Source organism: Oncorhynchus kisutch, unplaced genomic scaffold, assembly GCF_002021735.2.
Source record: "Oncorhynchus kisutch isolate 150728-3 unplaced genomic scaffold, Okis_V2 scaffold3811, whole genome shotgun sequence".
NCBI classification, from domain to species: Eukaryota; Metazoa; Chordata; class Actinopteri; order Salmoniformes; family Salmonidae; genus Oncorhynchus; species Oncorhynchus kisutch.
This window is the reverse complement of record NW_022265756.1, coordinates 135,001-152,138: the sequence shown is the minus strand read 5'-3', so window position 1 is coordinate 152,138 and position 17,138 is coordinate 135,001. Positions and strand designations below refer to the sequence as shown.

The 17,138-nt window shown below is 49.2% G+C and overlaps 1 protein-coding gene across 1 annotated transcript in view; it reads left to right on the top strand.

Annotated features, from left to right (window-relative positions):
• Positions 1-17,138, top strand: part of LOC116371882 (Krueppel-like factor 5) — a 29,369-nt gene continuing 12,231 nt past the window's right edge. Inside the window, exons 1-3 of the mRNA XM_031821019.1 lie at positions 1-460; positions 5,688-6,771; positions 16,235-16,294. Coding sequence (XP_031676879.1) covers positions 281-460; positions 5,688-6,771; positions 16,235-16,294 — 1,324 coding nt within the window. The 5' untranslated portion in view covers positions 1-280. The remainder of the gene's footprint in view (positions 461-5,687; positions 6,772-16,234; positions 16,295-17,138) is intronic.

Sequence of the window (17,138 nt, the reverse complement as noted above, 5' to 3'; positions counted from 1 at the left end):
CACGCCCGCCTCGCTTCCTCTCATCGCATGAGTTGACATGGATAGAAAAGAGCAGAAGCTTTGAACTGTCCCAACAGACTCCAGTCCTACCGAAGGGAGACAAGTGGAGTGGATAACCCAGTCAGACGAGATCGCTAATTAGACTACACACAGACTCGAATACATCGCTACAGTCAGTCCTCTCATGCACCGTCCCGTTTCATCTGTCGCCTCTGTCGTTATTATATGATTATTATTGCGGCCGCTCGCACCTTGTTATTCCGGTGGGGAGTAAATCTATATGGCCGCGACGCTGATCACGATGAGCGCTGGGACCGGGACCGGGCAGGACGAGATGTTCTACACCCTGCTCAAGCCCATGCTTTCGGAAGGCTTCCCGGCCGAGGAATCGGCTCTGTTCGGTTTCGATACCAAGAACCTACTGACGGAAAGGAGTGGACAGAGTGAATACGTGCACCAGGTAATGTAGTTTGTCAGTGTTGAGATGTTCTCCCCGGTGTAGGCTATTCTTTATCTCAGAATGGGCGAGGTTGGTTGGCATGTTGCAAAGCACTAAGGCTGTTCGTGTTGCTGTGATGTGGGGAATTCTATAGTATTATACAAAATGTAGAGGAGATTGGCGCTTTAATTGTGCGTAATAATAACGTCTCCTGATGTTGTTATGGTCGTAAGTATTTTATCATTCGATGTGTAGGCCTATGGGTCGGGACACAGCAGGAAGATTACATGATTGGGAACGAGAGACATCGTCGGAACGGCAGGTAGCCTAGTGGTTAGAGTGTTGGACTAGTAACTGAAAGGTTGCTGGATTGAATCTATCGTTCTGCCCCTGAACAAGGCAGTTAACCCACTGTTCCTAGGCCGTCATTGTAAATAAGAATTTGTTCTTAACTGACTTGCCTAGTTTTAAAAAAAAATAGCAAGACGCATTTAGCTCATAGTTCATTGGAACTGGTAGGACAGGCAGCTATGCCAGACAGTGCCAGTTGCTCACACGCTCACAATTGGTTTCTTGGCTACCATTCCCATCAACAACTGACTCCGTCCGATCCCATCTACTCTCTAACGCACGGTGCAAGTCCGGACCCAACCCGATATAGTAGGTAGAAACTTCCCAGCAATGTCGACAGACAGACAGCCCGACCGCCTTAATCGGAACACTTGTGGCACATATACATGACCAGTTAACAGCTGGACGATCTAAACGACAGAAATAGAAAACCTTCCCTTCAGCCAGCAAGCCATTGCGTAAAGAACTGGACAGAGCAGTTACTTTGCGGGACAGGAGAAGCACCAACAGGGAGGGTGTTTTTCCTTCCCAATGTCCAGTAACCATTTCCTCCATTAGTTGGATGATCTTTAATGAGTTATTTATGTGGAGCCCGAATAGTATTTATTATGGTGTGTGTGTGTTTTGTTTTTCTCCTGAGCAGAAGGAATGGAGAGAGAGAGAGAGTCAGGTTCATTCCTTCATCATGACCACCTGTCAGTAGTCTGCTGTCCCAAATGGCACCCTATTCCCTATGTAGTGCACTACTTTTAACCCGAAATTAATGGTACCCTATTCCCTATGTAGTGCACTACTTTTAACCTGAAGTTAATGGCACCCTATTCCCTATGTAGTGCACTACTTTTAACCTGAAGTGAATGGCACCCTATTCCCTATGTAGTGCACTACTTTTAACCCGAAATTAATGGCACCCTATTCCCTATGTAGTGCACTACTTTTAACCCGAAGTTAATGGCACCCTATTCCCTATGTAGTGCACTACTTTTAACCCGAAGTTAATGGCACCCTATTCCCTATGTAGTGCACTACTTTTAACCCGAAGTTAATGGCACCTTATTCCCTATGTAGTGCACTAGTTTTAATCACAGCCCTGTGGGTGCCGTTTGGGAAGCAGACAGTGCCTGTTTTAAGCCCTCTGGTCTGGTTGGTGTGAGTACAGTTTACAGCTGAGGGGGGAATGTGGCAGCAGCTCACTGAAGGCTACTTGATAAATGTCTGCCTGGTGACTCTGTCTGTCCTATCAGACATTACTACCGGACTCCTCATCCCACTGGCCACCACATAGTTTCAGCATGACACAGTCAAACACTGGTTCTGAACTCTTAATAAATGGACTGTAAGATGTAGTATCTTAATTTGATCACTCTTTTCTTGCGGATAATTTCCCCCTGCATCGATAAACCCATACTAAACCCATACTAAACCCATACTACTTAACACACGATTATATTTGTCTGCTTTTCTGGCCAGCTAATAGCCTATCAACCAATCAAGTAACATTATGGACCAAACGTTCAGATCCTATTGCTGCAGGATTATTTTGCTGTGACAATATATAGGTCAAATTATGATCCTCCATCTGTATGAGGTTTGACAGGATAGATGAAGTTGTATTACAGACATGTTCAGGTTTGACAGGGTAGATGAAGTTGTATTACAGACATGTTCAGGTTTGACAGGGTAGATGAAGTTGTATTACAGACATGTTCAGGTTTGACAGGGTAGATTAAGTTGTATTACAGACATGTTCAGGTTTGACAGGGTAGTGGAAGTTGTATTACAGACATGTTCAGGTTTGACAGGGTAGATGAAGTTGTATTACAGACATGTTCAGGTTTGACAGGGTAGATGAAGTTGTATTACAGACATGTTCAGGTTTGACAGGGTAGATGAAGTTGTATTACAGACATGTTCAGGTTTGTTGGTACCTCTTCACAAAAAAAACCAAAAGGTAACATTTTCTCTGAAATAACTTGACATTTACTAAAGTAATTATTCCATATTTAATTATTCATTTAATAGAAATCAGACTTTGTTTTTTTATTCGTTTTGTTTCCAACAGAATATTGTACATAATAAAACACAATGAAAATGACATGGACACAAATGATGGGACCCTTCAACCTAATATGTTGTGGCACAACCTTCAGAGGTAATCACTGCAATCAAATGTTCTCTGTAGCTCTCAGTGAGACTCCTGCACCTGTTAACAGGTAGTTCGGCCCACTCTTCCTGAGCAAACTGCTCCAGCTGTCTCAGGTTTGATGGGTGACTTCTGCACCTGTTAACAGGTAGTTCGGCCCACTCTTCCTGAGCAAACTGCTCCAGCTGTCTCAGGTTTGATGGGTGACTTCTGCACCTGTTAACAGGTAGTTTGATCCACTCTTCCTGAGCAAACTGCTCCAGCTGTCTCAGGTTTGATGGGTGACTTCTGCACCTGTTAACAGGTAGTTCGGCCCACTCTTCCTGAGCAAACTGCTCCAGCTGTCTCAGGTTTGATGGGTGACTTCTGCACCTGTTAATAGATAGTTCGGCCCACTCTTCCTGAGCAAACTGCTCCAGCTGTCTCAGGTTTGATGGGTGTCTTCTGCACCTGTTAACAGGTAGTTCGGCCCACTCTTCCTGAGCAAACTGCTCCAGCTGTCTCAGGTTTGATGGGTGTCTTCTGCACCTGTTAACAGGTAGTTCGGCCCACTCTTCCTGAGCAAACTGCTCCAGCTGTCTCAGGTTTGATGGGTGTCTTCTGCACCTGTTAACAGGTAGTTCGGCCCACTCTTCCTGAGCAAACTGCTCCAGCTGTCTCAGGTTTGATGGGTGCTTTCTCCAGACTGTAGGATTCAGACTGAGACAGAGATTTCTCACACTGGGCAGTACGTTTCGCTCCAGAATGCCTTGATAGTCTTGAGATTTCATTGCGTCCTGCACAGATTCCAGGCACCCTGTGCCAGGCGCAACACAGCAGCCCCAACACATAACCCAGCCTCCTCCAGGTTTCACTGTAGGAGTGGTGCTCTTTTCTTTAAAAACTTCATTTCTTCATCTGTGAACATAGAGCTGATGTGACTTGCCAAAAAGCTCCAGTTTTGACTCATCTGTACCAAAGGACATTCTCCCAGAAGGATTGTGGCTTGTCAATATGCATTTTAGCAAATTCCAGTCTGGCTTCTTCTATGGAACCTACTTTGGCTCAAAAAAAGCGAAACATGTTGGAGTTCAGCTTGTATCTATTTGGCAGTTATCCTTGGTTCTTCCTTTTCTACCATTCCCACAATCCTGATCAATCTGAGGTCGATTTCTCCCTCTTGCTGCCGCGCCCAGGAAGGTTGTTCCACAGTTCCACGGACCTTAAACGTCTTCTTAAATAATATTTCCAACTGTTTGTCACAGGAACATCTAGCTGCTTGGAGATGGTCTCGTAGCCTTTTACCAGGCTTGTCTTTTATTGTCTTTCTGATCTCAGACAAATCTCTCCGTAGCTTTACTCTGGTCCATGTTCAGTGTGGTGCAACACAATGATACCAAACAGCACAGTGACTACTTTACTCTGGTCCATGTTCAGTGTGGTGCAACACAATGATACCAAACAGCACAGTGACTACTTTACTCTGGTCCATGGTCAGTGTGGTGCAACACAATGATACCAAACAGCACAGTGACTACTTTACTCCATTTCAATAGGCTGAATGACTGATTACTAAGATGATTGGAGACGTGTGTGTGTGTGTGTGTGTGTGTGTGTGTGTGTGTGTGTGTGTGTGTGATGATAATTAAAGAAACAAAATAGTTATATATCACTATAATCCAATTATTTATTATCTTTTCTAAGGGGTACCAACAAATGTGTCCAGGCCATTTTAAAGATATATATATTTGTAGAATAATCGATAATTCATCTCTTTTTCACAGCTTCTATGCTTTATTCTGACACACCAAAGGCGAGTAATCGTGATAAAATAGCTTTTAGTTTCACCTCTTTTCAGGAGGAATGAAGCCATATTTCAATGAGCTGTACGGGTACCAACACATTTGAACTGTAAATGATTGAAGTCGATACCTGAACGTATTCTTCCCGTCCAGAATGCAGCATGTTGATCATACTGATTAGTATCACGTGATGATCAAAGATGTAAGAAAAAATCTAAAGGATTGTTTCACTATTAAGTTCATTAAAACATAATCAATTAAAGGATTGTTTCCACTACTAAGTTCATTAAAACAATCAATTAAAGGATTGTTTTCACTATTAAGTTCATTAAAACATAATCAATTAAAGGATTGTTTCTCTACTAAGTTAATTAAAACAATCAAATAAAGGATTGTTTCCACTACTAAGTTCATTAAAACATAATCAATTAAAGGATTGTTTCCACTACTAAGTTCATTAAAACAATCAATTAAAGGATTGTTTCCACTACTAAGTTCATTAAAACAATCAATTAAAGGATTGTTTCCACTACTAAGTTAATTAAAACAATCAATTAAAGGATTGTTTCCACTACTAAGTTAATTAAAACAATCAATTAAAGGATTGTTTCCACTACTAAGTTAATTAAAACATAATCAATTAAAGGATTGTTTCCACTACTAAGTTAATTAAAACAATCAATTAAAGGATTGTTTCCACTACTAAGTTAATTAAAACAATCAATTAAAGGATTGTTTCCACTACTAAGTTAATTAAAACAATCAATTAAAGGATTGTTTCCACTACTAAGTTAATTAAAACAATCAATTAAAGGATTGTTTCCACTACTAAGTTCATTAAAACAAAGTGAAATTGCCATAAACATCGTGATTATTTGTTATAATATTTATACCATTTACATCCAAAATAGAGATTTGGTTCAGAATTAATAATGAGCCAACCTTTTTAAGTAAGTCTGTCTTTTCTCCTCAGACAGGGAAGAGTGAACTGGATAAGTACCTCTCCCCCCAGACGCCGCTCCTGATGTCCCATCCTGACCCTCCAGAGCAGAACAAGTCTCGGCGGGACAGTGCCTCTGTGATGGATCACTTCTTTGGCGACGACCAGGGCGGATCTCCTTACAGCATCAACATGAACGTCTTCCTACCCGACCTGGCATACCTGAGGATGGGCTTGTGTCGGCCGGCACGCCCAGGGCCTGGGGGTAACGGTGGAGGCATGGGCCAGCAGGTCAAAACAGAACCCCCTGCCTCCTCTCCCTTCACCCATCCTCACCCTCACTGCCCCAGCAGTAGCGTCCACAGTAACAGCATCAGCCTTTCCACGGTAACGTCGGTGTCTTCTTCGTTACCAGAGTTCACTAGCGTGTTCAGCCCGTCGGGTGGTGGTGACCCGACCTCTGACGCCGTGGCAACGGGCGGTTCTGTTTACGTGAAGGAGGAGCTGGGGTCGTTCGATCTGCCTCACGACGACTCTCTGTTCCAGTTGCTCTCTGCGGAGCTGGACTCCGCCCCTCTCGCGCCCATGCATCACCATGGCAACAATGCTCATCACCGGGCGGGGCAGCATCACGGAGGTTCCGGTCCCTCGCCCATCATGCACACCTTCCACGACCTACACTTAGCCGCCCAGGCCCAGCAGCAACACCAACAACTACAGAGTGCCAAGGCAAGCTACTGTGGTGGGCTGCACAACGTGGGAGGGGCCTACCCTCACCCTCACTTCCTCCAGCAGCCCCAGCACCATCAGGCCAAGGCCCCCTACCTGCCCCCCTCTCCTCCCAGCTCAGAGCCCAGCTCCCCAGATCGTCAGAAGGACCTCCTTCAGAACCTCTCCCCTCCCCCTTCCTATGCCGCCACTATCGCCTCCAAGCTGGGAGTCAGCGTCTCCCCCAGTCTTTCCCCCACCGGTGTGGCTCGGCCCCCAGCCTCAAGTCTAACTCCAGCCCCAGGCTCCGGCCCAGCTCCAAGCCTGAACCAGTCCATGCAGGTCCGCTACAACCGCAGGACCAACCCAGACCTGGAGAAGAGGAGGATACACCACTGTGACTTCCCAGGTCAGGACTCCTCCCTCTACTGTCAGGACTCCTCCCTCTACTGTCAAGACGTATCCCTCCCTCCCTCTACTGTCAGGACTCCTCCCTCTACTGTCAGGACTTATCCCTCCCTCCCTCTACTCTCAGGACCCCTCCCTCTACTCTCAGGACCCCTCCCTCTACTCTCAGGACCCCTCCCTCTACTGTCAGGCCTCCTCCCTCTACTGTCAGGACTCCTCCCACCCACCCTCCCGCCCTCTACTGTCAGGACGTATCCCTCCCTCCCTCCCTCTACTGTCAGGACGTATCCCTCCCTCCCTCCCTCTACTGTCAGGACGTATCCCTCCCTCCCTCCCTCTACTGTCAGGACGTATCCCTCCCTCCCTCCCTCTACTGTCAGGACGTATTCCTTCCTTCCCTCTACTGTCAGGACTTATCCCTCCCTCCCTCCCTGTACTGTCAGGCCTCCTCCCTCCCTCCCTCTACTGTCAGGCCTCCTCCCTCCCTCCCTCTACTGTCAGGCCTCCTCCCTCCCTCCCTCCCTCCCTCCCTCCCTCCCTCCCTCCCTCCCTCCCTCCCTCCCCTCCCTCCCTCCCTCCCTCCCTCCCTCCCTCCCTCCCTCCCTCCCTCCCTCCCTCCCTCCCTCCCTCCCTCCCTCCCTCTCTCAGCTGCAGAGCTTTACTTTAGGTTTACTTTCTGTGTGTTGCTCGTCTATTTCAGTTTATCATGAAGATGTTGTGCTTGTTCCTAGCTCACATGCAATACGTTGTTTACCATCAATTAGCTCCGTGTCTGTAGTGTCCTGTGTTATGGGTGGTGGTCTGATTAGCTCAGTGTCCTGTGTTATGGGTGGTGGTCTGATTAGCCCAGTGTCCTGTGTTATGGGTGGTGATCTGATTAGCTCAGTGTCCTGTGTTATGGGTGGTAGTCTGATTAGCTCAGTGTCCATAGTGTCCTGTGTTATGGGTGGTGGTCTGATTAGCTCAGTGTCCATAGTGTCCTGTGTTATGGGTGGTGGTCTGATTAGCTCAGTGTCCATAGTGTCCTGTGTTATGGGTGGTGGTCTGATTAGCTCAGTGTCCATAGTGTCCTGTGTTATGGGTGGTGGTCTGATTAGCTCAGTGTCTGTAGTGTCCTGTGCTATGGGTGGTGGTCTGATTAGCTCTGTGTGTATAGTGTCCTGTGTTATGGGTGGTGGTCTGATTAGCTCAGTGTCCTGTGCTATGGGTGGTGGTCTGATTAGCTCAGTGTCCATAGTGTCCTGTGTTATGGGTGGTGGTCTGATTAGCTCAGTGTCTGTAGTGTCCTGTGTTATGGGTGGTGGTCTGATTAGCTCCGTGTCTATAGTGTCCTGTGTTAGGGTGGTGGTCTGATTAGCTCAGTGTCCTGTGTTATGGGTGGTGGTCTGATTAGCTCAGTGTCCTGTGTTATGGGTGGTGGTCTGATTCGCTCAGTGTCTGTAGTGTCCTGTGTTATGGGTGGTGGTCTGATTAGCTCTGTGTCTATAGTGTCCTGTGTAATGGGTGGTGGTCTGATTAGCTCAGTGTCCTGTGTTATGGGTGGTGGTCTGATTAGCTCAGTGTCCTGTGTTATGGGTGGTGGTCTGATTAGCTCATTGTCCGTAGTGTCCTGTGTTATGGGTGGTGGTCTGATTAGCTCCGTGTCTATAGTGTCCTGTGTTATGGGTGGTGGTCTGATTAGCTCAGTGTCCGTAGTGTCCTGTGTTATGGGTGGTGGTCTGATTAGCTCAGTGTCCGTAGTGTCCTGTGCTATGGGTGGTGGTCTGATTAGCTCAGTGTCCTGTGCTATGGGTGGTGGTCTGATTAGCTCAGTGTCCTGTGTTATGGGTGGTGGTCTGATTAGCTCAGTGTCTGTAGTGTCCTGTGTTATGGGTGGTGGTCTGATTAGCTCCGTGTCTATAGTGTCCTGTGTTATGGGTGGTGGTCTGATTAGCTCCGTGTCTATAGTGTCCTGTGTTATGGGTGGTGGTCTGATTAGCTCAGTGTCTATAGTGTCCTGTGTTATGGGTGGTGGTCTGATTAGCTCAGTGTCTGTAGTGTCCTGTGTTATGGGCGGTGGTCTGATTAGCTCAGTGTCCTGTGTTATGGGTGGTGGTCTGATTAGCTCAGTGTCCTGTGTTATGGGTGGTGGTCTGATTAGCTCAGTGTCCTGTGTTATGGGTGGTGGTCTGATTAGCTCAGTGTCTGTAGGCCTATAGTGTCCTGTGTTATGGGTGGTGGTCTGACTAGCTCAGTGTCTGTAGTGTCCTGTGCTATGGGTGGTGGTCTGATTAGCTCAGTGTCTGTAGTGTCCTGTGTTATGGGTGGTGGTCTGATTAGCTCAGTGTCTATAGTGTCCTGTGTTATGGGTGGTGGTCTGACTAGCTCAGTGTCTGTAGTGTCCTGTGTTATGGGTGGTGGTCTGATTAGCTCAGTGTCTGTAGTGTCCTGTGTAATGGGTGGTGGTCTGATTAGCTCAGTGTCCTGTGTTATGGGCGGTGGTCTGACTCAGTGAATTTAGTAAACATTACTATTCTCTGTGTGTGTTGCCTCTGAATGATGTTGAATAATTCAGTAATCGACAGGCTTTTAGCCAGCTCTAAGATGTATCCCAAACGGCACCATATTCCCTACATAGTGCCCTCGTTGTGACCAGAATCCTGGTCAAAAGTAGTGCACTATATAGGGAACAGGGTGTCGTTTTGGATGAAACCAAGCTCTAGAGATCTGTCAGAGAAACACAGGAAATGGACGACCGAGACAGATTCTTATTGGTTGCATCAAACTGACAGTGTTTCACAGCTAGAAAAACACACCAGTCAGTCCACTGAAACACACACACACACACATAAACAAACTCCTCTTGGGCTAATATAATACTCATGTGCTCCTCCTGCTTGCCCTCTCACTAATGTTAGATGATGTCAGATAGCCTCTGGCTCTGGGATTGGAGGGTTACTCAACTCCTCAGCATGTCTCTCACTAATGTTAGATGATGCCAGATAGCCTCTGGCTCTGGGATTGGAGGGTTACTCAACTCCTCAGCATGTCTCTCACTAATGTTAGATGATGTCAGATAGCCTCTGGCTCTGGGATTGGAGGGTTACTCAACTCCTCAGCATGTCTCTCACTAATGTTAGATGATGTCAGATAGCCTCTGGCTCTGGGATTGGAGGGTTACTCAACTCCTCAGCATGTCTCTCACTAATGTTAGATGATGTCAGATAGCCTCTGGCTCTGGGATTGGAGGGTTACTCAACTCCTCAGCATGTCTGGACTGGCGTGTTGCAAATGGTAGCAGATCTCGGGTAGAGACGGTGTTGCAGAACAGGGAGGCGGTGTTGCAGAACAGGGAGACGGTGTTGCAGAACTCGGTAGAGGCGGTGTTGCAGAACTCATAGAGACGGTGTTGCAGAACTCGTAGAGACGGTGTTGCAGAACTCATAGAGATGGTGTTGCAGAACTCGTAGAGACGGTGTTGCAGAACTCATAGAGACGGTGTTGCAGAACTCATAGAGACGGTGTTGCAGAACAGGAGACGGTGTTGCAGAACTCGTAGAGGCGGTGTTGCAGAACTCGGTAGAGGCGGTGTTGCAGAACTCAGGTAGAGGCGGTGTTGCAGAACTCGGTAGAGGCGGTGTTGCAGAACTCGGTAGAGGCGGTGTTGCAGAACTCGGTAGAGGCGGTGTTGCAGAACTCGGTAGAGGCGGTGTTGCAGAACTCGTAGAGGCGGTGTTGCAGAACTCGTAGAGGCGGTGTTGCAGAACTCGTAGAGGCGGTGTTGCAGAACTCGTAGAGGCGGTGTTGCAGAACTCGTAGAGGCGGTGTTGCAGAACTCGTAGAGGCGGTGTTGCAGAACTCGTAGAGGCGGTGTTGCAGAACTCGTAGAGGCGGTGTTGCAGAACTCGTAGAGGCGGTGTTGCAGAACTCGTAGAGGCGGTGTTGCAGAACTCGTAGAGGCGGTGTTGCAGAACTCGTAGAGGCGGTGTTGCAGAACTCGTAGAGGCGGTGTTGCAGAACTCGTAGAGGCGGTGTTGCAGAACTCGTAGAGGCGGTGTTGCAGAACTCGTAGAGGCGGTGTTGCAGAACTCGTAGAGGCGGTGTTGCAGAACTCGTAGAGGCGGTGTTGCAGAACTCGTAGAGGCGGTGTTGCAGAACTCGTAGAGGCGGTGTTGCAGAACTCGTAGAGGCGGTGTTGCAGAACTCATAGAGACGGTGTTGCAGAACAGGGAGGTGGTGTTGCAGAACTCGGTAGAGGCGGTGTGCAGACAGGAGCGGTGTTGCAGAACAGGGAGGCGGAGTTGCAGAACTCGGTAGAGGCGGTGTTGCAGAACTCGTAGAGGCGGTGTTGCAGAACTCGTAGAGGCGGTGTTGCAGAACTCGGTAGAGGCGGTGTTGCAGAACTCGGTGGAGGCGGTGTTGCAGAACTCGGTAGAGGCGGTGTTGCAGAACTCGGTAGAGGCGGTGTTGCAGAACTCGGTAGAGGCGGTGTTGCAGAACTCGGTAGAGGCGGTGTTGCAGAACTCGGTAGAGGCGGTGTTGCAGAACTCGTAGAGGCGGTGTTGCAGAACTCGTAGAGGCGGTGTTGCAGAACTCGTAGAGGCGGTGTTGCAGAACTCGGTAGAGGCGGTGTTGCAGAACTCGGTAGAGGTGGTGTTGCAGAACAGGGAGGCGGTGTTGCAGAACAGGGAGGCGGTGTTGCAGAACTCGTAGAGGCGGTGTTGCAGAACAGGGAGGCGGTGTTGCAGAACAGGGAGGCGGTGTTGCAGAACAGGGAGACGGTGTTGCAGAACAGGGAGACGGTGTTGCAGAACAGGGAGGCGGTGTTGCAGAACTGGGAGACGGTGTTGCAGAACTGGGAGACGGTGTTGCAGAACTGGGAGACGGTGTTGCAGAACTGGGAGACGGTGTTGCAGAACAGGGAGACGGTGTTGCAGAACTCATAGAGACGGTGTTGCAGAACAGGGAGACGGTGTTGCAGAACAGGGAGACGGTGTTGCAGAACAGGGAGACGGTGTTGCAGAACAGGGAGGCGGTGTTGCAGAACTCGGTAGAGGCGGTGTTGCAGAACTCGTAGAGGCGGTGTTGCAGAACTCGGTAGAGGCGGTGTTGCAGAACTCGGTAGAGGCGGTGTTGCAGAACTCGGTAGAGGCGGTGTTGCAGAACTCGGTAGAGGCGGTGTTGCAGAACTCGGTAGAGGCGGTGTTGCAGAACTCGGTAGAGGCGGTGTTGCAGAACTCGGTGGAGGCGGTGTTGCAGAACTCTGTAGAGGCGGTGTTGCAGAACTCGGTAGAGGCGGTGTTGCAGAACTCGGTAGAGGCGGTGTTGCAGAACTCGGTAGAGGCGGTGTTGCAGAACAGGGAGGCGGTGTTGCAGAACAGGGAGGCGGTGTTGCAGAACTCGGTAGAGGCGGTGTTGCAGAACTCGGTAGAGGCGGTGTTGCAGAACTCGGTAGAGGCGGTGTTGCAGAACAGGGAGGCGGAGTTGCAGAACTCGGTAGAGGCGGTGTTGCAGAACTCGTAGAGGCGGTGTTGCAGAACTCGTAGAGGCGGTGTTGCAGAACTCGTAGAGGCGGTGTTGCAGAACTCGGTAGAGGCGGTGTTGCAGAACTCGGTAGAGGCGGTGTTGCAGAACTCGGTGGAGGCGGTGTTGCAGAACTCGGTAGAGGCGGTGTTGCAGAACTCGGTAGAGGCGGTGTTGCAGAACTCGGTAGAGGCGGTGTTGCAGAACTCGGTAGAGGCGGTGTTGCAGAACAGGGAGGCGGTGTTGCAGAACTCGTAGAGGCGGTGTTGCAGAACTCGTAGAGGCGGTGTTGCAGAACTCGTAGAGGCGGTGTTGCAGAACTCGTAGAGGCGGTGTTGCAGAACTCGTAGAGGCGGTGTTGCAGAACTCGGTAGAGGCGGTGTTGCAGAACAGGGAGGCGGTGTTGCAGAACAGGGAGGCGGTGTTGCAGAACTCGTAGAGGCGGTGTTGCAGAACAGGGAGGCGGTGTTGCAGAACAGGGAGGCGGTGTTGCAGAACAGGGAGACGGTGTTGCAGAACAGGGAGACGGTGTTGCAGAACAGGGAGGCGGTGTTGCAGAACTGGGAGACGGTGTTGCAGAACTGGGAGACGGTGTTGCAGAACTGGGAGACGGTGTTGCAGAACTGGGAGACGGTGTTGCAGAACTGGGAGATGGTGTTGCAGAACAGGGAGACGGTGTTGCAGAACTCATAGAGACGGTGTTGCAGAACAGGGAGACGGTGTTGCAGAACAGGGAGACGGTGTTGCAGAACAGGGAGGCGGTGTTGCAGAACTCGGTAGAGGCGGTGTTGCAGAACAGGGAGGCGGAGTTGCAGAACTCGGTAGAGGCGGTGTTGCAGAACTCGTAGAGGCGGTGTTGCAGAACTCGGTAGAGGCGGTGTTGCAGAACTCGGTAGAGGCGGTGTTGCAGAACTCGGTAGAGGCGGTGTTGCAGAACTCGGTGGAGGCGGTGTTGCAGAACTCTGTAGAGGCGGTGTTGCAGAACTCTGTAGAGGCGGTGTTGCAGAACTCTGTAGAGGCGGTGTTGCAGAACTCGGTAGAGGCGGTGTTGCAGAACTCGGTAGAGGCGGTGTTGCAGAACAGGGAGGCGGTGTTGCAGAACAGGGAGGCGGTGTTGCAGAACTCGGTAGAGGCGGTGTTGCAGAACTCGGTAGAGGCGGTGTTGCAGAACTCGGTAGAGGCGGTGTTGCAGAACTCGGTAGAGGCGGTGTTGCAGAACAGGGAGGCGGTGTTGCAGAACAGGGAGGTGGTGTTGCAGAACTCGTAGAGGCGGTGTTGCAGAACAGGGAGGCGGTGTTGCAGAACAGGGAGGCGGTATTGCAGAACAGGGAGACGGTGTTGCAGAACAGGGAGACGGTGTTGCAGAACAGGGAGGCGGTGTTGCAGAACTGGGAGACGGTGTTGCAGAACTGGGAGACGGTGTTGCAGAACTGGGAGACGGTGTTGCAGAACTGGGAGACGGTGTTGCAGAACTCATAGAGACGGTGTTGCAGAACAGGGAGACGGTGTTGCAGAACAGGGAGACGGTGTTGCAGAACAGGGAGACGGTGTTGCAGAACAGGGAGGCGGTGTTGCAGAACTGGGAGACGGTGTTGCAGAACAGGGAGACTGTTGTATAACCCATAATGACAAAGCAAAAACAGGTTTAGACATTTTTGCTAATTTATTAAAATAAAAAACATTTCCTCATCAATCTACTCTTTAACCCATAATGACAAACATAACACAGGTTCTTAGAAATGTCTGCTAATTTAAAAACCGAAATACCTTATTTACAGTATTCTGACCCTTTGCTATGAGACTCGAAATTGAGCTCAGGTGCGTCCTGTTTTCATTGATCATCCTTGAGATGTTTCTATAACTTGATTGGAGTCCACATGTGGTAAATTTAATTGATTGGACATGATTTGGAAAGGCACACACCTGTCTATATAAGGTCCCACAGTTGACAGTGCATGACAGAGCAAAAACCAAGCCATGAGGTCGAAGGAATTGCCCGTAGAGCTCCGAGACAGGATTGTGTCGAGGCACAGATCTGGGGAAGGATACCAGTACCTTTCTGCAGCATTGAAGGTCCCCAAGAACACTGTGGCCTCCATCATTCTTAAATGGACCCACCAAGACAACCCTCTCTGCAGCCCTCCACCAATCAGGCCTTTATGGTAGAGTGGCCAGACGGAAGCCACTCCTCAGTAAAAGGCACATGACAACCCACTTGGAGTTTGCCAAAAGGGACCTAAAGACTCTCAGACCATGAGGAACAAGATTCTCTGGTCTAATGAAACCAAGGTTGAACTCTTTGGCCTGAATGCCAAGCGTCACATCTGGAGGAAACCTGGCACCATCCCTACGGTGAAGCATGATGGTGGCAGCATCACTACGGTGAAGCATGGTGGTGGTGGCAGCATCATGCTGTGGGGATGTTTTTAAGCGGCAGGGACTGGGAGCACTCAAGACCTCAGACTGGGGCAAAGCTTCACTTTCCAAAAGGACGACAACCCTAAGCAGACAGCCAAGAGGAACGCAGGAGTGGCTTCAGGACAAGTCTCTGAATGTCCTTGAGTGGCCCAGCCAGAGCCCGGACTGGAACCCGATCAAAAATCTCTGGAGAGACCTGAAAATAGCTGTGCAGTGACGCTACCTATCCAACCAGGATCTGCAGAGAAGAATGGGAGAACCTCCCCAAATACAGGTGTGCCAAGCTTGTGTTGTCATACCCAAGAAGGCTTGTAACTGTAATCGCTGCCAAAGGTGCTTCAACAAAGTACTGACTAAAGGGTCTGAATACACAGATTTTTTTTATCTATATATAAATTAGCAAAAATGTCGAAACCTTTTTTTGCATTATGGGGTAGTGTGTGTCCATTGAGAATTTAAAAAATCTCTATATTTTAGAATGAGGCTGTAACTTAACAATGTGGAAAAATTCAAGGTGTCTGAATACTTTCCGAATGCACAGTATAGTATTCTAGAACAGCGGAATCCACAGATGTATAGTATTCTAGAACAGAGGAATCCACAGATGTATAGTATTCTAGAACAGCGGAATCCACAGATGTATATAGTATTCTAGAACAGCGGAATCCACAGATGTATATAGTATTCTAGAACAGAGGAATCCACAGATGTATAGTATTCTAGAACAGCGGAATCCACAGATGTATAGTATTCTAGAACAGCGGAATCCACAGATGTATAGTATTCTAGAACAGCGGAATCCACAGATGTATATAGTATTCTAGAACAGAGGAATCCACAGATGTATAGTATTCTAGAACAGCGGAATCCACAGATGTATAGTATTCTAGAACAGCGGAATCCACAGATGTATAGTATTCTAGAACAGCGGAATCCACAGATGTATAGTATTCTAGAACAGCGGAATCCACAGATATACAGTATTCTAGAACAGCGGAATCCACAGATATATAGTATTCTAGAACAGCGGAATCCACAGATATATAGTATTCTAGGACAGCAGAATCCACAGATGTACATAGTATTGAACAAATAGTATTGTATAACATCATTCCATTGAGAGATTGTAGAACACATACTGTAGAGAGTATTGTGGATCAGAGGGCTCGTATTGTGGATCAGAGGGCTCGTATTGTGGATCAGAGGGCTCGTATTGTGGATCAGAGGGCTCGTATTGTGGATCAGAGGGCTCGTATTGTGGATCAGAGGGCTCGTATTGTGGATCAGAGGGCTCGTATTGTGGATCAGAGGGCTCGTATTGTGGATCAGAGGGCTCGTATTGTGGATCAGAGGGCTCGTATTGTGGATCAGAGGGCTCGTATTGTGGATCAGAGGGCTCGTATTGTGGATCAGAGGGCTCGTATTGTGGATCAGAGGGCTCGTATTGTGGAACAGAACATTTGATGTATGTTGTGCATATTCCTGAACTTGTGCCTATTATCATCATCCTGATAATTTGTTCTTCTGTGTGTATTGTTTTCCAGGATGTAAGAAAGTGTACACCAAGTCTTCCCATCTGAAAGCCCACCTGAGGACCCACACTGGTAAGACCTCTTTCTAATGGACCGTTAAAGGTGGCGTTGCCCCTCTTTATTTTTGGTGGTTCCTCGGGGTGTTGCTAGGCAGGAGCGTAGTCTTGGCATGCGCTATGCATTCATTTCTTAAATGCTGCTTGGGGGAAGTTATCCCCGCTCCGCCCGCCCTCAAATGCTGTTCTGTTAAACAGGTGGATAAGTCCACTACACTTCACAAACCTCCCGCTCTGTGTTGTAGAATATTGAGCAGTTCTAGAATGTTACCGGGAATTCTAGAACGTTTTCATCAGTAAGGGTCGAGCGGGGGCTTTCTGGAAGGGTCGAGGGGGGGCTTTCTGGAAAGGTTGAAGGGGGGCTTTCAGTAAGGGTCGAGGGGGGGCTTTCTGGAAGGGTCGAGGGGGGGCTTTCAGTAAGGGTCGAGGGGGGGCTTTCAGTAAGGGTCGAGGGGGGGCTTTCTGGAAGGGTTGAGGGGGGGCTTTCTGGAAGGGTCGAGCGGGGGCTTTCTGGAAGGGTCGAGCGAGGGATTTCAGGAAGGGTCGAGGGGGGGGCTTTCTGGAAGGGTCGTGCGGGGGCTTTCTGGAAGGGTCGAGGGGGGCTTTCTGGAAGGATCGAGGGGGGGCTTTCTGGAAGGGTCGAGGGGGGGCTTTCAGTATTGGTCGAGGGGGGGCTTTCAGTAAGGGTCGAGGGGGGGCATTCAGTAAGGGTCGAGGGGGGGCTTTCAGTAAGGGTCGAGGGGGGGCTTTCAGTAAGGGTCGAGCGGGGCTTTCAGTAAGGGTCGTGGGGGCTTTCAGTAAGGGTCGAGGGGGGGCTTTCAGTAAGGGTCGAGGGGGGCTTTCTGGAAGGGTCGAGGGGG